The following is a 23,352-nucleotide window of genomic DNA, read 5'->3' as shown; positions in this document are numbered from 1 at the left end:
CCTTGTTTTTATCAGTATTAGCAATGTCTCATGTGACTGGGTGTGGGGAAAACTGTTATTTATAAAAGGGATATTCCCACTATATTTTTGTTTCATTCAAACACACGTGAAATTCCTTTATTATGATATTTGATTAAATAGAGTTCAATTCTGTTCACCCGAGTAAAAGAAAAACACAAATGGCAAACAAACCGCAAACTAAGGTGTATCATATAAGCTCTGTATAATGCAGTATAATTCGCAGTTGTGATAAAATGATGACCAAAACCTGTGCATGAGATGCTTCTCAGCTGTGGCTTCTTGTTCCCGAAACTAAACAATGAGCAGCATCACTGAAACTATCAATACTTTCCTTATTTTAATGCTGCTAAGTAAAGATAATATTTGTGTGTTTGTGTAAGTTCGTGGGTTTAGGTCCTTACATATGTTGTCCATTTGAGTTATATGTATATTCTAGCATGTATTGATTCTTTCTGTGAAAGAAATCTATTATATTTAGTTTGGAAAGAAATGTGAAGTTTTGACTAATTCTTGCATACAGTAAATCCCATTTTAACCAAATAGACCAAAATAGAGTTTATGTTATTTTAGTTTCCTGTGGTTTTGTAGTCATGCTAAACATCAGGGCAAAATGATTAATGTTGCTTTCCCTTAATTTGAATACAAATAAAACACAGTATTTATTTATTTGGAAAGAGAAAAACTACTGAAATCTGAGAATAATAATGTTTATAAAAAGTGTGTGCCATTTCACTGATAGCCGATAGACTATAAAGAGATGTGTAAAGTCACTGATGAATTATTGTTTACAGCCAATGTAATATCTCAGGCATGTATAGTAGGCTATAAATTCCCACCAATAATTACTTTTCAACCTGACTGAAAATATTAATGAGCAGTCATGACCAGTTTCACATTTTAAGTCACCTTTAATAAATTACACAGCATCCATTATCAGTACGAGAACTGTTATCTTGCATTTATTACTGTACACTTTATATGTGATTGATTGCTTGTGTGGACAATTTGCTTATGTTCTAATTTTGTGTCAAGTCTTAAAATCCAAAGTTTTGTACAAACTAGTTTTTGCGTTTTTATAGATTTCTAAAATTGGATGTTTTTTTATAATTATTTATTTCATGCTATGTACATATTAGTGAGTAAAAGTATATATTTGCAGAAATACATTTTTTTAAACAGTGTTGTGAATTGTAACGCTGTAGCATTTTTACCTCATCTGTTTTTTCACTGACTGCACACAGGTATTGTTTGTCTTACAGCCTGTAGTAGATTTCTAAAGTTAACTCTGTAACACCAAAATAAAGCAACATAAACAACCAAACGTCTTCTATTATCTATGACATGTGAGCAATTATTTCGTGCATTTTTGTGAATTCTGTGTGCCAAAATTAAACACTGCCAAAGATGGTTCAATGGCCACCTCGGACACCTATGGGCTGACCCGGGGGAGGGCTCCTAAACACAGGCAGCAACACATACAACATGTGTATATAAATGTAGCACATGGACCTAAAGATGATAGCACAACGTGAAACACGTAGGAAACATGATTCAGCCACTTGACAATGAAAACAAACTCTTTTAAACAAAAACAAAAATTCAGACCATTTTCTCCAAGCCACGACTTTTGAGTAATAGCCTAAGCTGGTTATGAAGAAAAAAATAATAAAAAAAAATATATATATATTCCTTTTAATTTATCTTAGGGTGATGGGTTGTGGGAAGTGATGCCGAAAGGTTTCAGATATTTTTATTTTATTTAGCGCTAGTTGGCCAGTTTTGTTGAAATGTGTTAATAGTTTATATTGCTGGATAATATAAAATGAAATATACAAGGTGTGTAATGACACATTGTTTACAATTTCTTTACTGAGATGATTTTGTGTCAGAATGGAATTATGAATGGTAGACTGACGTTGGTCAAACTCAGCTTCGGAAGAGTGTAAAGTAACTGGTTGTCGTGATGTGATGGTAGGGAGAACCCTAAAGATGATTTGTCCAGGAGCCCCCTAAATGGTGTATTATTAGCAATAAGTAATAATGGCAGTACTGCTAGAGTATAATTGTTTTGATGATAACAAGTCATGTAATACCGTGTAAACTTTTGTGCGTCAAACATTTTTCAAGATTTGTTGCAGATCTCAGGTGTGAGAGATTGAAAACTAGCTTTTATTGCATATAATTCAGACAGCAGAGTATTTATCTTGTTTAACATTTTACTACATGATGTTTAGATGAGGAACATGTCTAACTCAGACAGGTGGCAATCCTCAACAAAAGAAAATATCTTTCACATAAAAACAGAAGCATGAAGACCGCTCTTCTGGCAAGTCAACAAAGTCAGAACCCTTTTCAGTGACAGTCATGCAGGTAACCCTATGGCTAGAAAGAAGACACAGCCATGTAGTTACCATGTTGAATACTGAATTAGCTGCAAGACTGTCTGTCTGCAGACGGTGCCTCGTCGTGAAGACACCTTAGCAACCTATAGATAATACTGATCCCTGAATGAATGACATATCTAATCAGAGTCACACACACAGCTTATGAACAAGCTGTCAGTCATTAAGACTAATAGATTTAGGCCATAGTGCCCAAACACGGGCTGTGGATTCGTCGTTGGACGAAAGAAGAAGAAAATAAAGCTGGACTAATAATTTGATTTCTTTGAGAGACTGCAGAGGCCAGCTGTGCTTTTTGGAGAAACAATAATACCGGAGAAAAAAATGTCAGTGATGAGAGTTAAGAAATAGATGGAGCTTTGTTAAAGAGAAAGACCTGATCTCAAGATAGATTAGGGGTGGGATGTGAATAGAGCCCACCAGTGCTCCGGCTCAGCCGCTGGACCCCTGATAGTCTTTGAGCCGTGCAACAATGTCACCACCAGAGGCCAGGTCTCACTGCTATCTAACCCCATTATCTCACAGAAAGATTGATACACACCCCCTCCAGAGTGGAAGCACCACAAAAAGTGATACCCTTCCGTTCTCATTCATGTGGATTCAATAGTCCGCACACCCCCACATCAAACTATATTTTAAGCCGTCTTTCACAGTTTGTCCTACTGAAACTCATTACTTGGGTATACTCATTTTCCCAGACATTCATAAAAATGCTTTGGCATTTAAATCCTGCCTCATGATGGGAAATGAATAAAGACTCATTGAAGACTCTGTTGTATATGAACTCCTGGGAGCCAGCCAGGTTCAGGTTTGGTTTAGTGACTGGGAGGCTGTCAGCAGCTCATTCCACACCTCGACCTTTGACACTTTTCACACCATCTGAATGGGAGTAAACAAGTGCAAAACATGAAACAGATCACAGGATGGAAAGAAACTCCGGCCCTGCAGCAACGCTGTCTTTTGGCAGAAGGAAATGGGCCCTTCCCTTCAGACCAGACCCACCTAGCAGCTTTGTCACCCAAGTGAGATGAACATTGTTAGCAGATAGTTGCCAGAGGCGGCTACGGTGGCTCCAGTAAGTGAGATGGCATCCTGACTGTGAGAACTTTGACGCGACCAGACTGCAAGAGGCACCACCCAATAACCATATAAATGGGAGACAATGGGCCTAATTGCAATCAGTCGCCTCTTTTTTATGTCCTGAGTTTCACCCTGACATTCTCAAGAGACCACTGCATGCATTTCAATAAAGCCATGTTGTTGTGGGGCAGACCGAAGCGACATATATACAGTGGAGTGGCGCAAAGGCCCACACTCAAATGACACGATGCAAATACTCCCACAGAAGTCACACCTCGGTTACGGCCAGCTTTCTGTTTCACTCTTTCTGAGGTCTTTTGATGTTGTGAACAGAACAAACCCAGTAACAACCATGCAAACTGGTTTTGATTCCTAATATATTCAATTTTAGGTTTTATGTGTGTTGTTTTTCAAAAGACGATGTATCAGAGAGGCTCAGCTGCTTTAATGCCTAACACTACAGCTCAGACTGTAGCTGTAAAGAAAGTGATTCACAAAGCTGTTCTTGTTTATAGCCTCACACAAACCAAAGGTGATGGGCCAAAACTGAAGTACAGAGGGGAAGTGCAGTGTGTGGGCATTTCATTATGTAACTGACTTTGAAGCCAATCTTTTGATGTCTATCTGTTCTTCTGTCTGAAATTAGATTACTTGGATTCTTTAACATGAAGTCTTTAACAAATTTAACACATTGGACCATCCAGATTGGAAGATTATTAAAAGTAAAAATATTTTTGCCAAATGTAAATATTCCATGAAAAACAGTCTGACATACTGCCACTGAGAGACCTACACATTATTACTGTATTAAAATATTACAAATGAATCCCCCTCAATTTGCCTTATTAGTCCTGTTGTTATATGGCTTGTAAGTGATATTTCTCACTTCTATTTTCTAAATAAATAGATCCTGACATCACTCACACCTTTATCCAACACTTCAGCTACTAAATTCTAACTTAAGATCCACCAATGTGTTGTTTATCACACAATACGAATCACTTTTTTGCCACTTTTGGATAAACACTAGATACAGTAGACAGATAAAAATACTCTTTTACAGATAACTCTATGCACACAAAACAAACCATCCTCTAATGGCTGTGTGGAAACATCTTAACATCTGTAGCAATCATGGCATTACATTTTCTCTTTTACAACAGGGAGGGTAACGTGTGAAGTATGTCACCTGCCATGAATGAGGATGATGGGTTATCTGCAAGATTTCTTAAGAGGTCAGCCATCATCAGAAGAGATGTGGCACCTGTAAAGCAGCCTTATCCCCTTTTGAAGTGTCTGTTTGTATTGTTGAAGCCAACAAAGGAATTTTCCCACCCCTGTACTTACAAGAGAACATTAGTCAAACTGGTGGAGATGGCAAGGGGAGGAAGGGGGGGGGGGGGATATGGGAGACATACTACTGCGCTACATAGTCCACAGGTGCGTTTGCACATGCATGTGTGCACATTTGATTATTACACTGACTGCTCAGACTCTTCATTTTGAGGAAGAGTTTTTGTGTTCAGGTATGTTGCTGTATGGTGTGGTCTGCTAGTGGTGGTGGTGGCTTGCAAGCCTGAAGGTTGACAAGGGGTCGTCCTCCAGATCAATGCAGGCCGGGGTTGTAGTGGGGAGGAGGAGGCAGACATGATCACTCATTAGTCACCTTTTCACCTCTTTGTAGCTCAAAGCGGTTCAGTAGGTAGGATGAGCAAATATGCATTTCCAGAAGCAGTTTCTGCCTCATCCCACACTGCTCTGGAGAAGGACAAGCTACCTAGCTAACTAGCCAGCCATCTATCTCCCTGGAGCTGCGTCCGCTCTCTTCCCAGCTAGCTGCAACAACACTACAGCCCCACTGACTTGTGTTGGTCACTATGGATGTAAAGAGAACTGGATACAGCATCGTAGCAGCACCCTGTTTATTCCTTTGAAAGTTGTTCAGGGGCACATGACTCGAAAACAGTTTAACACCGCCTCTCTCGGCTCATTCACATGAATGGAGGATGTAAACTAACTCTGGATTTGGCAATTCTTTTTCCTTTTTGCAACTTTTAGGAACTAATGATTTAAATAAGGGCTATTCATATGTTTGTACTGAGAGGTTGATTTACCTCCAAAAAAATGTATCCGCTGAGTTACAGACATGTCTTTACCAGTGTTCCTCATTGCATCATGTAACAGACCCCACCATAACAACTAAAAACAGTCGCCATTTTTTGATACTCGTCAACTGACCTCGGAAAACAGATCAATGTATATTCTACTGCTGTTTCTGTGGTATTTACACTAGGTCCTCAAACCTGTCATATTGTGGCTTTGTGTTAGCATAGCCACAATATATAGTAGGTTCTGTCGTGACGTATGAAATAGTGATTTGACAGACAGACAGGACACAGTCAGCATCAGTTAACAGGCAGCATTCATGAATGCCAGTGAAATTATTATTTTCTAGCTTGCATTCATTTGCCATCCAAACAAATATTAACATGGAGGAAGACAAGATCTGACCATTTTTTTCTTGTCTGAAAATTTCATTGTGGAAGTCAAACTTTTTCAAATTGATCAGAAAATGGTCAACTTAAACATTGAATACTTAAATGACATTGTCAGATTGTCATTTTGCCTCAGTTAGCCAGTCAGTTACATGTATTCAATAATTCAATATAACCTTTGCAAATCTAAACTTATTCTTGCAATTATGTAAGTACCATTAGTTTACTTTTAGTTGAAACATAATTCCTGTAGTCATCTCTCAATTAACAGTTAAAAAAACATCTTTCTTGTTATAACCAATACTGCAAGTAACAGAACCTATGTAAATCAATAAATACTCTCATCCTCCTATTCTCCTCCTGTTTGATTTCAATGCGTTTTTCCATACAGTAGCTCAACTAGCAAACAACACAAGGAAATTTGGAAGAATTTGGTTTAATGCAAAACATATTGGTGAATGCTTTAATCAAATATTACCTTAATATGTATTCACAGACTTGTCTTTGTTTTTATATGCTTACACCTTTTTTCCATTCCATTACTGGTGATTGAAAAAAAAACAGCTTAGTGTAGATGGATGGTGAAAATAAGATGCATGTCCAAATTCATCCGCATTGTTGTGGACATGTCCTGAGTGAGTGAGATTGGGTGTATCAATTACAAGGTGACTAGCAGGGTAGAGGAGCGGGGTTATCATTAGCAGGGACTGGCGCTGGCCTCTGGTAGTTCCAGTAATTACCTCACAAAGGGTGGTGCTTGCCTTCCCACTGCTTTTCCCACACTGCACTCCAGGCTCAGAATTCCAATCGGCCCCAGACCTGCAATCTCCACGGTTTTAGACAGCAAATTACTGACAAGTCCCATTCTTCACAGCACTGTAATTGCTTTTTAGTGCTGCTTTTATTGAGGCAACCCCAACCCCCTTGCCCTTCCCCAAATAAAGCTAAGTCAGGGAAGGGGCGAAGGGTTAATATAGATAGCATTAGTACCTAATTGGAAGGTCTTGGACTGCAGGAGAGTTTCATTCAAGTCCTGTCATTTTTTTAAAAATCTTTTGCAGTCTTTGAGTGCATATAACTGCATTTCTGTATTAAATTTATATATTAGTAATCAAGAGAGTACATGTTTGCGTTTAAATTTATTCAGTTATACATTCGTTATGAAGGTTGATGCAATCTCTGCAATACTGCTTCTGCGTGTGTTTGCTCCAGAAAAGTGATGTCATAAAGGCTCTTCACATCCCATATAAAGAGAGGCACCGAGTATCTTGGCTACTCTACGAATTAAATCACTTCTTGTTGTCTTTCCCACCCCACCGCATTACTCTCTCAATCTATTTCACTTTGTGGAAATCATTAGTCTCCATGTCAATACAAGCTCAGAGCAGAGAAAACATCTCATTATGGGACTTAAAGAGATCCGTAGCATTCTGGGCTCTGTCAAGCTGTTCTTCTTTTCTTCAATATAGTTACTTTCTTTTCACTCAGAGGACAAATTCTCAACGTTCCAATGCCGGACAACCCAACAGTTGCCATTTGAAATGAGAAAAAGAGAAAGAATGGAAAATGGCTGAGGGATTAGAGGATCTAAACAGGATAAAGGGATAGGAGATTCTTGGTGTGATCCAGTTTAGTTTGAAAGATGGAGGGTCTTAACAAGGATTTGAGACTTTAGAATGCATTGTGCCATTATTTCCATCCTGTGCAGTTTCAGCTAAATTGTTTGCCGTTTTGTGGTCCTTACGATCCCTAGTTCTAAACATCTTTACATGCAAGTGTAGTCACAATATTCTTAATTATTGTGACATAATGTGCTAATTATCCCTTTATTTAGATTTATAACCATTTCCATTCTGTTTCCCACGTGTGCTTTTCATATTGATGTGAACATAAAATGCATTTTTCATAAAGAGGAAAAATACAAAATGCAAAGTTGGGCTAAGTATAGTTTATATACTGAAAAGTGATAATGCACTTCTACTGTTTTCTGTCCATGCATCAAACGTGACTACGTCCGGGCTTTGTTAGGGGAGCAGCAAAGTGCCCTTGGGCTACAACCTGCAATTGACTCGGGTAGCAACCTAATTTGCCCGTGCCCTTATGTGTCCATCTCCCTGTCAGTCTGAGCAGGTTGACACCTCTGACCCTGTCAGGGGTGTCAAATAGCTTGTCAGAGGCCTTCAATAAAGTACAATGACAAGCCCTCTAATGCATTACAGCACGAGTTCCAGCCAGAAATGAGAGGCTGTAGCCTTTCCAGCCTCAAGGCAGACAGGTGCGCCATCAAGTAACACACACACCAAGCACACACATACAAATAAGCCCTCCCTATCAAACCAATGACCAACAATATGATAGGTTAATAACACAGCTTACATGTTAAACATCTATACAAACATCTTTGGAATAAACCAAATATCACGATGTTAAGGAGGAATTATCAGTTGTCCAAACTATCATAATGTTTTCTGGCCTGTGGCGCACACACTTGTATTTAATGTTCAAAATGCCTCCAAATTCATTATTCAATCACTTAAGGATTATCTTTGAGGGGCTTACATAACCAAAAGAGATCAGTTGTCAGTAGCAATAAAAAACACCGTACCTGGACCACCTTGAGAGCATGTTAGGCCTGTCACCATGAGGCCTCTCTAAAGGGCCCAAAGGGCCACTCACAATCAGCCTGTCAATGTCAGAGATGCCTGAATGCAGAAGAAATAAGATTAGACTATGTTACAAATCATTTGGCATCAACATGACAAGTGAAAAATGCCAAATGCCAAATCTGGACATCAACCTAGTTTTGATGCCACAGGTTTTGGTTGGTACTGGTTGGTTGTTGAGGCCCTGCTTCGACATGCTGTGCATTCCAACCAATTATCCACCCCAAGGTGCAACAGGTTCACACTTTAATCTTTGATGCCTCCTCCAATGGGATATAGCTGGATTTAAAACTGGGAACAGGGGTGGGACAAACTTTAACAATCTGTGTACACAGCAAACATGAATCAACTTCAAACCAACCCACTGAGGGAAACAAAAAAGTCTTTCAAAGAAATACTTTTATCCTCATTGTTGTTTCATCTTGCAATAGCTCGTCATAGCCCATGTGGATGCTTGAAGCAAGTTTCAAAGAGCAGACTTGCCTCAAATATTACATCAATCAAAATGTCCCTTGAGTTCCTAGAAGGTGAAAAGTTCCGTTGAATGTAGGTCATATAAAGGGTGCTGAGAATTTGAAGAAATGGACCATGGTAACCTCACGTCCAACCAAGTCATCCTTCACCAGGAAATCCAATTCCCTGGCATGGATGTTGCTTTCTATGTGTACCCTTACACCTTGCCAGTATACCAACTTCCTGCAAGCAAGCGATTCCCATTCTTATTTTCTCCTCCCACGCCAGAGGACCCCATGTCCTTTCCCCAGGAAGTGCGTCCTTGAAGAGTTTGTCCCAACCATCTGTCACGGATGTCCCAGGACATCTCCTATCAACCCCAATGGCTCCCACATAGACTAGACCAGCTGTCATTGGAGGAGTGAGCTTAAAACCAATATTTGAATTACCTTCATGCATACATGCTATGCTATGTAGAGTAGCACAATGTGAAGCAAAACACAGCTAGATAATAAAGAAGATAATTTGTGGCATCAAGGATGAAGAAATTTGTACTGCACAAGTAGGTTTTTGGAAAAATGTGATTAATGCAAGAAAAGCACACAATGCATGACAAACTTACCATTTTTACTTGTAAGTTTGTTGCCCAAACATGTGGTTTGTATGCATTTCATACTCTTCATTGCCATTGACCTTGTTGCCTTTGATTCCATAAACTGTGCTGTCAAAATACATGAGAACAATCTTTATGAGGTAATGACTCAATATGGAATCGAATATTTCCTCATGTACCCGGGGCGGAGTGCAAAATGTTATGTAAATCCCCTTAACGACCTTTTCAGGCTGCCGACAATCACCATACAAAGGTGATTGGCAGCCGACACCGGTGCACATTTATCCTTTTGCCCCAGCCTGTCTCTCTCTGTAGCGCCCCCTACTGTGAGAGGCGTGGGGTAGGGTGCCCAGTGGCACTTGTTGCCAATGGATGAAGCCAGCATGGATCCTCTCATGGCAACGATGCTGGTCGTTGTAATAATGTTTGGTTTGTTTCCTGCTTCACACCTCCTTTGGGATTTTGCCCGACCTATAATCCAGGACATGAGACGCAGAGGGAGGCGTCCCATGCCTGTCCATCCGAGTTCCAGCACTGCTTAGCCCAAACCAGCTCTTTTGTACGATTCACACAGCAGTCTATTGGTTGCCTGTGGGCCATTTCATAATGTGCATCTATTATCATGAATATTACGATTATTGAAACCTCCACCACACCATTTATACAAACTCCAAATCCAAAATAAGTTATTTGAATACATTTATATATAAGGATTTGAAGGCTGACAAAACTGCAGATAACATTTCTCTCTTATGCATAAACTCTTATGCATACGCACACATTATGTCCCTCTGTCTCCGTCACACACACACAAACACACACACAAGATCAGCGTTCCCAAGCCCCTTACTGAGCGTTTTTATCCTTGCAAGGCCTCCTCTCAGAGGGGAGTAAGGCCCCTACTGAGATCCTTATACCACTTCCTACTGAGAAGCCTGTTTTGCTCCTTGGCAGCCCTCTTCCATTCATAAACTGCAGACAAGCATCACTCTCTGCCTCATCAGCCATAAACGTACTTTGATTTGGGCATGACTGACTCTGCGACTTGGATAATGCCTCTCAGGTGATGAAGTGGTCTGTATACATTGCCCAAAATGTTTCCTAAAAGTGTATTTATGCTACGAAAAAGGGGCTACATTGAAAATCTGATACTGTAGCTGTACTGTCTGTAGCCTTGACCCCCAGGTGGGAATATGTGTTCTGGGGACACATTTGACAGAAATAAAGAAGGGAATTAAAAAAGAGAAAGAGAGAGAGAGCGCACCAGTGCATGTGTGGAAGAAAATTTGTCAAAGCTTTTAAACAAGTGGGGCCATCAGAATTTGTTTGTGTGTTTGTGTGTGTGCTTTGAGGGGGTGATATATACACCCCCTACTGTCCTATTTCTAGTCCACATCACAACTGTCAGTAACTAGTGAGATATGAAGCCGAAAAGGAGAAACGATGAAGGAGGGGAACCCTTCAATTGGATATTACCGCCGTGTTTGCCTGTGGAGCATGGAAAGGTGGATTTAGCACTACCCCTAGGATCTTTACTGTACCTTCGGCTCACTACATGGTACGTTATAAATGCATATTATGTTCAGTTCAACCCAATAAAGTCTGCTTTTTTTCAATTTGACTTAGAATCCTCACAAAATAAAAAAGGTCAGCTGCTATTGAAGATATTCGTAAACCTTGAAATGATCCTGTAGATTGCTTGACATTATTTCTGCATCATGTTTGTCTTTGAATTCAAAATGTTGGAAAACAACAATGACAATCCATCTAAAGGGGTTTTCAGCCCTCAGGTATAATATTTCAGCAACTGGATTATCTCCAGTCCCAATTCATGACTTGGCTAAAGCAGAAGATACAGGAGTTATAAAGTATCATTTTGACAGCTTTCATTGCATGTGTTCTCCCTGATCTGTGTTGTCTCAACCTCGGTGCCTGCACCTGTGCTCTGACTCTGTGCAAAGAAGAGAATGGGGGTTTGACTTTTGTTTTTCACAGCTGTATGGAGGATCACCAAATCAAACAGCAGCTTATAGCTACTGTTTTGTTCGTGTCTTGTGAAACTGTATTTTTAAAGCCAATTTTTGTAGTCCGTGTCATATTTTGCATTGAGGAACTACAGTTCACAGTGCAGCGTTGAAGTCCTTGGCCCGTATAATTTTCTTTTTTTGTTGCTGTAATTTAAGCGGTATGGTGGTTATTGGCGCAACTTGTTCAGTTACAACTTAAAAGGAAAGTCACTCGCCTAAAAGTAAAGATGCTAAACAGTTCCAATAGGTTTTGCTCTCATACCAATGTTTTTAAATAGGAGCAACTTGACATGGCATTAAATATCACTATTTAGAAAATGTATTTGCTTTAGATCATCAAAAATTATAGTACAATGTTGATAGTGAAGTGCTAGTTTTTTAAGAACCATATTTCATTTTTACAAACTGCACATATAATGATATCACAGATTTATGTTTTTTTTTTTACTTTTTAGATAGTAACACATCTCACATTTCAACACATATTTACCGACTTATACACACACTTAATGTACCTAAATACACACTGCTGCATGCATATGAGTGCATACACACCCCCAGCCAACAGTCCACACTTTCCTTCAGTCATACTTCCAACTCAAGTCCCGTGGGATGGATTGCATTGTTTCAAAGTGAGAGATGAGAGACTGCCAGTGTTTGTACATTTTTTCAGCTGATCCACAGACAGCAATTCAGAAATTACATTAAAACCCACAGCCAGGATGTATTTAATACCTCTCAGTACTGCACAAACTTTGGCAAACGTCTAATTTACTAAGTACAACTTTGTAGACAAAAATGAACAAACCACCTATCTACTACATATCACTGTGTTTACCAAAATGCAACTTTTAATAGAACTGAGAAACTGTCTTGTCTATAGATTTACTGTCATGATTTTTTTTTTGTTATTTTGAATAGATTTTGTTCAAGAATCTGAACAATGCTTCTCAGTAAACACCCTACACGCACACATAGAAAAAGACAGCAGTTGCTGTGAAAATATGCTGAAAGCGATGGCACAAACCACAAATTATGGTTGCAGAGGAAGACAGCATTATGAGCCTTCCCTGTGTGGTCCATCACCAACTATAGACCCTTCTCCCCTCCTGCTGCTCTCTCCTGCCCTTCCACCCTCCTGCTGCCCCCTCTGCTGGGGGTAGCAGGCATAGTTGACCCTGGTTAAAATTCAACTGGCCCAACAATAGCATGGATAGACTTGTCCTTAATGACCTGGTTGAGGATCAAAAGGAAGTGGAAGTAGCATAGTTTGAAAACAAATACCTCAATAGATTGTAATTCATTTAGATAGTACAGTATAACAGACCAAAGGTCATCACCAGGATGCTCCCTTGGCAATAAAAAAAAGTATGAACATCAGCTAGAGTCTAGACAACTATTACACACACTTAATGGAAAGTATCCATGCTGTGTCATGTCATAAACTCCTAATATGACCTTAGATGCATGTAATATATTTAATTCTGCGCAAACCCCATTTTAGAAGTTTTTGAATTGTATGTGACCTCTCTCCATGACTTATTTGTTTATTTATTTATTGTATAATTGCACAGAAATTTTATTTCACAATGCAGCCCATTAGGTCCAGTGTTGCAAATTAGTCATAAAATAAATCCTGTTGTAAGTTCGACTTTTCAGTGAATATGTAATGTTTATGAGTCAGTCCCTTTAAAAATAAACTCAAAATGTCCATCCTTGTCGAATTAAAATGACTATGATATGTGGCTGAGGAGATGCCAGCAAGGTGGGCAGGGGCATTATTGTACTCTGTTATTACTGATTTACAATATTGGTGGTTAAATTATATATTGTTGATCATTTAAATGAGAGCAGGGTCAATAATATTTAAGATTGATAAGCAGTATACAGATATATAAATAAATGGCTTATGACAAATTATAACATACCAAGTAAAATAAGTGTAACAAGTAAAATAACTATATCATACCCTGTAAGTCCGGCAGCTGAAAACTCTGGGAGAAGTCTACTAATTGGACCTGGAGTTAAATTAGTTTTATTAAACCATTATTCAAGTAGTAACCTTTTAGCTCAACATGCCGTCATGAGTTTAGAAAACAGTTTTAAATCTGCCTGAATGATTTTTACATGTGTTTTAACAATAAATCCTTTATAACACACTGTAAGGGTTTGTTGATGTGTGTAATCATTAAATAGGAGCGTGTGTGTGTGTGTGTGTGTGTGTGTGTGTGTGTGTGTGTGTGTGTGTGTGTGTGTGTGTGTGTGTGAGATAGAAAAATATTAACCAATAAATAATAATTCTCCCCTCAACCACAGGGGGCGACATCTTCCAGCTTTGACGGAAGTTTTGCTGGAACGGAACCTCTGACGTGTCAAATTGTCGCCATTTTCCTGAGGAAGGAAACGCCTTTAACAAGGAAGGAGACGTCAACTGTGTAAGTGTGTAAGCGATGCCTTTATGAGGCCAATTTATATTGTATGTTGTGAATGTAGTCATATAAAAAGCCATGCTTTTTCAAGCAAAATCGTCTTTGTGACCGCGGTTATATAAATAGTCATGACGCGAAGAGAAAAACTGTGACTGGCTACTGAGAGCTAACTTTACCGAGTGTGCTAGCTAACTGTTAGCTAACTTATCTGAATCAATATCTGAATTTACCCTGTTATCACATCACCCTCTCACGTGTGTCCGTATACCTTCTGCATTAACTCATCATGGGAGGAAAATGAAATAAGTATGTTTTCATGTTGGTAAGTAAGTTTTCAATACAGTGTCGAATATTATAAACCGGTCGGACGAGTGTTAGCATCGTACCTTAGCATGCTAACGTTGTTTGTTTACGTAGGTTAGTCGGACGGCTTTTTGCATTGCACCCATGGCCAGCATGATAAAGTACTCTAGTGAGCCGCGTTGGGTCGTTCTTTACCATAAATATCGAGGTTTTAACATATAACGTTAGTTACATTTAACATCACTGATGATACTAAAGGCTTAAGATATTTCATTTCCGGTGTTTCGGTTTATCAAGCGACCCCTGTTAACTGACGACTATCAGGCGAACGCGTCTGTTAGGAAAAAAAACAGTTACGAAAAGCTGTTTGAAACAGGAAGAGAACACACAAGTTTTAGTTTTTCATTACAACGTCAAAAGAAAATAAATTCGATATTGTAAATAAATAATAAAACAGTAAAGAATATTAACTAAGTAAAAAAGTACCCAAAAAATCCACAATAATTCAAATTCCATAATCATGTGGAAGTAATGAAGTTTGAATATCCTTAGAAAATAGCTTGGATTGGAATATTGAGTTTAATATCACACTAGAGAAATTTAAGCAGCGACTTCTCACATTTGTGAAGCTGGAACTAGGTTATTTTTGATCTAATTGATTAATAGTTTAAGCTCTACTTAAAATCATGCTGTATTATTTGCCATAGTCTTCATACTTCCATACTAAATGTATCTGTTGTTTCTCTTAAGGTTTTTTTTTTTTTTAGCCAAAGTAGGTCCCCATCAACAGCCGCCATGGGGAATATGTTTGCATCCCTCTTTAAGGGTTTGTTTGGGAAGAAGGAGATGAGGATCCTTATGGTGGGTCTGGATGCTGCTGGAAAGACAACTATTTTGTACAAGCTAAAACTTGGAGAGATTGTGACTACCATTCCCACAATAGGTAACTCAAACATCGTAAAATAATGATGTCTTCATGTGTTTTGTGACCATATCACTGTTAAATGAGAACTTCAAGTTTATTCTTAATGTGCTTCTTTGTTTTGTTTTTCCTTCAGGTTTTAATGTGGAGACTGTAGAATACAAGAACATCAGTTTCACAGTATGGGATGTTGGTGGTCAAGACAAAATTCGACCGCTGTGGCGCCACTACTTCCAGAACACACAGGGTATGTAAAGTCATGTCCAAAAACCTTAGTTTTTGGCATTTGTTAGATTTAAATTGGTCACTTTATTGGGGATTTTGTTGTATTCACTACATTTCCACTGCATTGTATTTAAAAGATACAGGACACGTCACGCACTCAATCATTTGTTCTCCATTTGCTCTCGTTCTAGGTCTCATTTTTGTTGTGGACAGTAACGACAGAGAGCGAGTTCAGGAGGCTCGTGACGAGCTCGCTCGGATGTTGGGAGAGGACGAGCTGCGTGATGCTGTGCTATTAGTGTTTGCCAACAAACAAGTAAGTCATACGAGTGGAATTTTTAACCGCTTTTCTACAGGTTTTTCCTGCTGTGCTCATGTTGGCTTTAATGTTTTGTTTTCTCACTGTTTTATTGTTTGTAGGACCTTCCAAATGCTATGAATGCAGCTGAGCTCACAGACAAGTTGGGTCTTCACGGCCTACGCCAAAGAACCTGGTACATCCAGGCGACCTGTGCCACCTCTGGGGATGGCCTATACGAAGGACTTGATTGGTTGTCTTCTCAGCTCAAAAACCAAAAATAATCATCGGCCAGCCACCCAATCTCAGACCATGCTCTCTACTTTTTAAAGTTTTGCAAAACTAAGTTACCCTCTCCAAAAAGAAGTACTGGAAGTTTCCCTTACCTCAGCAGTTATTGTTATAAACATACAGGCCAGTGGTGGGGATGATCTATTCTTGTAAAGCTGTCAGGTTTTATTATTTTATTTTATGTAACTGTAAATATATTTGGTAATGGGGCAGCTTATTGCACTCTACAAATCCTGTCGTGGTTATTTCTCTTTCGGCTGATGGGCAGCCATGTGTGCATTGAATAAGAAAAGGGAGGTGAGGATTAAGAATTACCAGCACGATGGCCCAGGACCTCAATGCAATCTGATGACTGACGATCTAGTCACACGTACTGTAGCGGGTGATGGGCTTTTAATAAAAAATTTAAAAAAAACTGACTTAAACACTGATGCACTACTTGCAGCCACTGTGGTTACTTTAACAAGTGACTGCATGTACCAGGCCCCCCAAATTACCAGTTAGTAAACACAGGCATTGCCTCTTTGTACTGAAATCCCCTTTTTCCAAGTTGAAAACTCCCGTCTGTGAACACGTACCAGCCTTTTGTTATACAGTAAGTCAAATTTGAGAAATGCTGCAACGATCTCACATCTACCTGCTTCACGGTTGTTTGAAAGGCAGTATGTTGAGACAGCATTGGGTTTTTGTATTTTTGAGTCTCAGGTTTATCATGTGCTGCCTTTGAAATATACTTGTTAGCAAAACTGCACGAGGTGGTCCGTTGGTCTTTAGGGTCATATTCACTGGGTGTTTACATCATTAGGCTGCACAGGAACCATTCTTTCAACAGCCCTATACTGTAGCTTGTGTGTACTGTGTTCGGAAATTGTAACTAAAGAAGTTGCACACTACAACGGCCCTTCTGTCTCACGTAATTCATGTCTTTTTTTTCTTTTTTTTTAGTTATCACAATCTGAGAAGTGGCGTTTTGATGGCAATACAAAATGAGTTTCATCTGCACGATTAACATAGTGCCGGTATTTCTTCCTTTGCAGCACATTGTGCTCGGGGTAAATGAAAGGCTAAACATACGGCTTCTTATCCAAGACGCATGTTGCCTTTTTATTTTCAACCTTTCTTTTGGAAAAGGTGTGGGTGTTGCTTTACTGCTCTGAACATGTCTTGAGGGTGCATCAAACAGTTTTTTGATTTATAACTGCCTAAAATTGTGAGAACTATGTTAATCTCTTACTTAAGATTGTGTTTTTTTTTTATGTAAAGCTTTTGTTTTGTGAGGAAAAAGCACTGTAATTAAAGTGACTGGATAATATTTTTTTCTGCAACTGATTTTCATTTTCACACTCTATGCAATAAAACTGCTGAATGTTACGGTGCGTAATGTAGCTTTTATCTATACTTAGCATTATACAATAGCATTTTGTCATTTTACATTGATCTTTGCAATTTAAAAAAAGCATGCACACCTAATTTTATTACTTCTTATATAAACTAGTGCTGAATGATTAGTGAATCAATAGAAAAGTAATCGACAAAACTGTTTTATGTGTCATTTATCAAGCAGAACATGCCTAATATTCTCTCGGCCTCTGAATTGCCCCTTTCTCACTTCAGACATTTTGACTTGTCATAGTAGGAAAAGCACAGGTGATGCTAATAACACTAACGATGGCTCTGTTGTATGCAAGGGCTCCAGTGAGAATAACGAGCTAGGCTGCTAAGTGGAATTCAGTCATTCATTTCAGCATTTTTTCCACTGTGAAAGTCAAAATGTCTTCTGTGAAAAAGGTCTGCTATAAGAGTGCTTTTCTGTTAACATATTTTCTTTTCTATTTTAAAGGAATTCATTTTTCCTGAACAAAAAAAGTGTTTTTTTTGGTCTGTTCGGCGGACAAAATGAAGTCACTTGTGCTGGGAAGTTTGAACAATTATCTGACATTTCATTGGCGTGATTAATAAAACAAATAGCATTTCTTGCATCCCTGGCAGAATAGTAATACACTTGAGGAAACAATACTAAAATTAAACAACCCAAAAACCTGGCGTCATAGCAGCCTGTCGGGGCCGTCACCCTTTGACCCAGAGAGAAATGTGATGTAAACCACCCAATGTTTGGGTCAAAGCAGTAATGTGGAGCGCACACCCCGTTTCACATTGTGTAGGGGCGGCAATCTGGGACAGCATTCTTGCAGGTTGATTAGGCTGCTATGGATAATGCAGCCAAGCCTATAAAACATGGCAGGAAAGTATGGTGGTGGAAGGGGAGGAGTGGGAGTCCTGGGTCCCTCATAGGGCTGCTTTGTGTGGCCTCCTCTCCTGCTGCTCCGTCAGCTTGGTTTGTGTGTGGCAGTCTAACGGTACTCGGCCATATAAAAAAAAAAAAAAGGACCAGCCTGGTTTTTTGCACTCTTCTTTATGAATGCCTTGCTCTTTTTTTTTTTTTTTTTTAGTGCACCCCCCAGGTGCCAGCCAGCAGAATACCCTCTTTCAGACCAATTCAAGGCAAACGCAAACACTACACTCTATTATGACCAATGAAGAGCATTCCAACGGTATCGCACCAGTCAGGGAGCTGAACCTAGCACCGTGAGGGATTAAGGAGCGCTGGCGTCATTGAGAAAAAGAAAACTGCAGCTGCTGAGTAGTGCAAGAGGCACAGTGAGATGGAGGACAGGTACAAGGACCAAAAAGGAGCAACATGGGACATTTCTTAAGAAACAAACTAGCTTGAAGCTTGTCCTATATGCTGATCTAAATGATATAAACTTTGCTGTGTTGATGACTTCAACAGTTTCAGCTTTGCAGAAAAGCTGCCAAATGTGATACCTTTTTAAAATAGAAATGTTAATATACATATAAATGAACAACAATTCAATTTGTACCAGTTTTTGTGAGATTTTTCACATAAGCTGTCGTAAACATGGAGCGTCAGGAAAATCATTTCCTGGAAAAAAAATCTTACAGCATACAAGAGAAGACGGGATATATATTTATTCCACGAGTTAATTCTCTAAGATTTCCCAAACAATGTAATAGTTCACAGGGCCAGACATTGTAATAAAAGATCGTTTGATTTGCAAAATATTTTACCTTGCATTGCACAAAATCAAAGCCTATGACTATATGGAAATATTTGAGGGTTTAAAATCACATACAATTTGTTAAAAAAACCAAAAAAACCTACTCTGTCAAACACAACCCAAAATAACACAAAAGACACCAGTGTCCCACGACTAATTGACCAACTTATTGGATGTAGAGACAAGAAGGCCGAAGCCTGTGAGTCAGACACATCGACCTCTCTCTATCTACAGTCCGTTTGGCTGTTCGGGGTAAATGGGGTCTTTTGGGGGGGGGGGGGGGGGGGGGGGGGGGTCAAGCCGCTGTAGAGCTTTCCGTCCGTGTTACGAGTCTCGGAATTGAGGGGGTGGGGAGGACATCAGTCGTCCGAGTCTGTGTCGTGGCGCCGCCTGTGGCTTTGTGTGCCACCAGCAGGGGCCGTCTTGTGGCTGACAGGGTTACGGGGGACAGGAGACCCCCCATCAGAGGAGTCTGTGTCATGCCGCTGCGGTCGATGATGGGGGTAGGAGGGCTCTCGCTCGGCCTTTGCTCCCCCCCTTGAATGGCTGTCATGGGGTCTGGCTCCACTCTGACTGTGGTATGATGGATTATGATGATGGTGGTCCTTTCTCTGCCTATAGAGTAAAAGGAAGCAAACAATCAATGACTGGGTTGCGGTGAATCGGGTGAGATGTTATGAGGCCGGGGACAAAGTAGCTGCCAGATGAGCTTTATCGTGACATCCACAGAAAACACTTCATGACACCTGTAAGTTCATCCACTGGCTGCTGTGTGGACAAGTGACCGTGTATTTAAAAACGTGCATCATTAAATTCTGTACACTATCATATGCTGGTGTTATATTTTGGCTCCTCTCTCTGCAGCACATTCATTCATGAACATGCACCCCAAATTAAAAGGGTAATGCTTCACGATGCGGTGTGCAGGACAGTGCCTTGGTGCCCTCTAGTGGTGGTGGATGAAAGCTTCTGATTCATGTATAAATGTGCGATGTAATTTATCAATGTCACTATTCAATGCAACCTTTGGAGAAATAATAATAATGTAGAAATAATAGCTTGTAGTAATTAAATGTGGCTTAAATAAATGTAGGTGTTCTTTCAAATACATGATGTGGGAACATGGTTGGTTTTTTTAAGCCATACTTTGTAGTGTTTCTGTCAAACCAACCTTTTTCTGTTATCAGAGTCTGAAGAGGACGAGTCTCTTCTTTGCCGTTTCTTCTTTTTTTCCTTCTTCTTTTTCTCCTTTTTGCTCTTTTTCTCTTTCTTCTTCTTTTTGATCTCGTGTCTACAGAGTTAAGAAAACAAACGATGAATATTATTGACGTAAACATGGAAAATGGATACAGGCTGACATTACGTCCAGTAGAACGGTGAATACAATTTCATATTAGGTGTTCATTAGGTTACCTTAGATGGTATCTGACGCAATGCACACTCACCGTTGTTCCGTCTCCCCCTTTTCTACACTCTGAGATGTCTTTGATGTTGACGTTTCTGGACAAACTTCTGTTTTGTGGTGCTGTAAAGAAAGCATTAATACAATCTTTGCATCAAGTTATAGATCCAATAAAAGAAACTCCTAAAACTCAACTGTTAAAGTCTCTGCCCTATCCACGATAGGTATTTATAAGACCTGTTTTCCATCCATCGAACTGCTTCACCCTTATAAAACATCTGCATTGTACTGAGTCTTCATCTTAAAATGTTCAGGGACATTTTGGTATTGAGGAGAAGAACTTACTGTAAAAACAGGCAAGCCTATTTTAGCTGCCTCCTTTTCCTTTTGGGAGAGCACCATTTTCCTTGATCCTGCACTGCAGATGAAAACACTCATTTATAATTAAGTACTTCACAATCACAGTGCATTAAGACAAAGGCTCTCTTGCCACTTGAATGTCAAGAGCAGCATTTTAATGAGTTTTAACAGGACAAATATAGAACATAGGGAATGGCAGGGACAGATTTAGCTACATTTCCTACCAATATGTTGTTTGCTCTAAAACAAACACTGTTTTCAAGATAGAAAGACCTCACAAGTATTTAAAAGTAGGACCTGTAATGGACTGAAACCCTCAAAAGTGGTGAATGCTTCAATTTCTGAAATCCTGTGTTTACATGTGAAGTGAATATTCAACAACAACAAATCAATTTACACTTTTCTAAAGAAAAATAAAAAAATCACCTGGAGCTTCCCAAGCCTGAGACACGGTCCACATCTCTCTCTTCACCATCAGCCTCTTCCCTCCGGCAAACATCTGCGAGGTCCTGGTTTCAACATTGGGATTTTGTTAATTAAGGCAAGTTAAAGATGTCCACAAGCTTCTGAGTGAAAGCAGTACCAAACAAAGTGGCATACCTCTTTGGTCAGGCCAGTCGGTTGCCTCTTTACATTCCTGTGCCCTCTAGATGGAGAATGGAAAACACAAATGAATAACGTTCGTTGACCCACGCTTGCGTTTGTCGACCATTCATTGTATAGGACGGTATACGTACAGGGCAGCCATCAGTGCCTCGTGCTCTGCAGCCTTGACAGCGGCAATTTCATCCTCTTTGGTCAAAGCTTCACCAGTTTTTTTATCTCTCGAGTACCATGACAGATCCTTGCCTTTTTGCCATCGCCCGACTGGTGCCATCAAAGAGTTCCCTGGTAACAACACGGAAGAAATGAGAGCGGTTGAGAAAGAAAGATGTGTTATTTAATGTACAACTCAGCAAATGTTTAAATTATTCAAAATCTATATATATATATATATATACACATTAATGGATTGTCAAAACAGTCTGCAATCATTTATTCTTGTAGGTTGACTGATGATTGCAGCTTCATGATGACGATCGTGTTTGTAGGTACTGCACAAATTATATTATGTTTGGAGGCAGATTGTATCCTTTGATGTAACGAATGAATGAAGAACTTTGGCAATAAATCACTTAGGAAAATACACATTTTTGGTTGCGTCCTCTCCACAGAATCACCTGATGATCTCACCATACTTTAAAAAAAACAAAGATATGCTGTAGATGAGGCTGTATCATCTGTGGTTGCAATACGCCTCTTTAATGTACGCATATCGTGTGTTTACGCTACTCCATGTGCCAAAATTACTGCCATTTGCTTAACAAAAAGTGTATGTCTACTTCATCCCTTTTAAAGTCACAGCTGTGGTGCGTGCTACGTCGTTCTTGTTTGGTATGCTGCCAGCAGTGTGGGCTCAGATAGCAGAGAGGCTACGTGTGTGCTCTAGGACCTGCAGTTTGTAGAGTGGAAACAGGACTAACTCCAAGCATCCAGACACCGTGTAATGAGGGACTTCACAACTAAAGGTACAGACAGGCAGCACGTGGAGTACCGAAGCCATGGCGTGTAGTTAACACTGTGGTTTTAAAAAGGCGTGCTCAGTAGTTTGCAAGTTAGCAAACTATTAGCAAGTGCATCTGGTTAGCGCTGATAGCGAAACAGCTAATCTCATTTGTAGAACTTACCAAGATAATTCTCTCTGTGTTTATCGACTTTCACGTCGTCCCAGTTGAACTGGTCCTGGCCTCCTCTGACTCCTCCGGATCTCGAGGAACCGAACATTCTAGTCGGTTACTTTTGGAGACTTTTAGAGAAGAAGAAGCAGCAGTGTACCGTTAGCTTCACCAGCTGACTTTAGCCACGTTAGCATACAAGTAAGCGCGAGGATCGGCCCTCAGCGTCCACTCATCCGGGTACTTTTGTGGTAAGTTTTCTTCCTCTTTGTCGATCGGAACAACGTCTTTCTTTGGGGTGGCGTTTACTTAAACCATTGAAACGGACACATTCATTAATGTAGCCACTTATTTCCTGAAATATGTGCAGAGCGTGAGGGGAATAATTGGATAAAACAGCGTTACACTTAAGCTAGGTCACACTTTTGTAGCTAACGTTAAAATTACGGCCTAAATCATAGCTACAGTCATAAGAGTGCGCCTTGTCTTCCCGTTAACGTGTAAACTGCAGTTACCAGTGAGTTATATATATATATATATTTAACATTAGCTCGCTTTGTATCGTATATCCTT

The 23,352-nt window shown here is 39.7% G+C and overlaps 2 protein-coding genes across 3 annotated transcripts; one reads left to right on the top strand and one right to left on the bottom strand.

Moving 5' to 3' along the window:
- The first annotated feature begins 14,166 nt into the window (after positions 1–14,166).
- On the top strand, positions 14,167–17,593 carry arf1 (ADP-ribosylation factor 1). Of its 2 annotated transcripts, none has more exons than XM_068701697.1 (5): positions 14,167–14,189; positions 15,254–15,429; positions 15,545–15,655; positions 15,825–15,949; positions 16,054–17,593. In XM_068701697.1, the coding sequence occupies exons 2-5, from the start codon at positions 15,282–15,284 to the stop codon at positions 16,213–16,215; spliced, it is 546 nt and encodes a 181-aa protein (XP_068557798.1). In that variant the 5' UTR covers positions 14,167–14,189; positions 15,254–15,281; the 3' UTR covers positions 16,216–17,593. The 2 variants fall into 2 exon arrangements, with proteins under 2 accessions (XP_068557798.1, XP_068557797.1); XM_068701696.1 differs by having other exon boundaries at positions 14,169–14,187; positions 15,237–15,429.
- Positions 17,594–19,198: 1,605 nt separating this feature from the next.
- On the bottom strand, positions 19,199–23,319 carry cunh1orf35 (chromosome unknown C1orf35 homolog). The gene is made up of 8 exons (XM_068737596.1): positions 22,792–23,319; positions 21,802–21,952; positions 21,665–21,710; positions 21,491–21,573; positions 21,050–21,122; positions 20,748–20,827; positions 20,474–20,593; positions 19,199–19,917 (listed from the first exon to the last, which is right to left on the bottom strand). Exons 1-8 carry the CDS (start codon positions 22,886–22,888, stop codon positions 19,662–19,664), a joined length of 906 nt encoding a protein of 301 aa, XP_068593697.1. The 5' UTR covers positions 22,889–23,319; the 3' UTR covers positions 19,199–19,661.
- Positions 23,320–23,352: the final 33 nt, after the last annotated feature.

The sequence above is a fragment of the Cebidichthys violaceus genome, unplaced genomic scaffold (assembly GCF_023349555.1).
Source record: "Cebidichthys violaceus isolate CVI_PGR_0920_01 unplaced genomic scaffold, fCebVio1.0.p SCAF_8, whole genome shotgun sequence".
Classification (NCBI taxonomy): domain Eukaryota; kingdom Metazoa; phylum Chordata; class Actinopteri; order Perciformes; family Stichaeidae; genus Cebidichthys; species Cebidichthys violaceus.
This window is presented reverse-complemented; position numbering and strand designations above follow the sequence as displayed.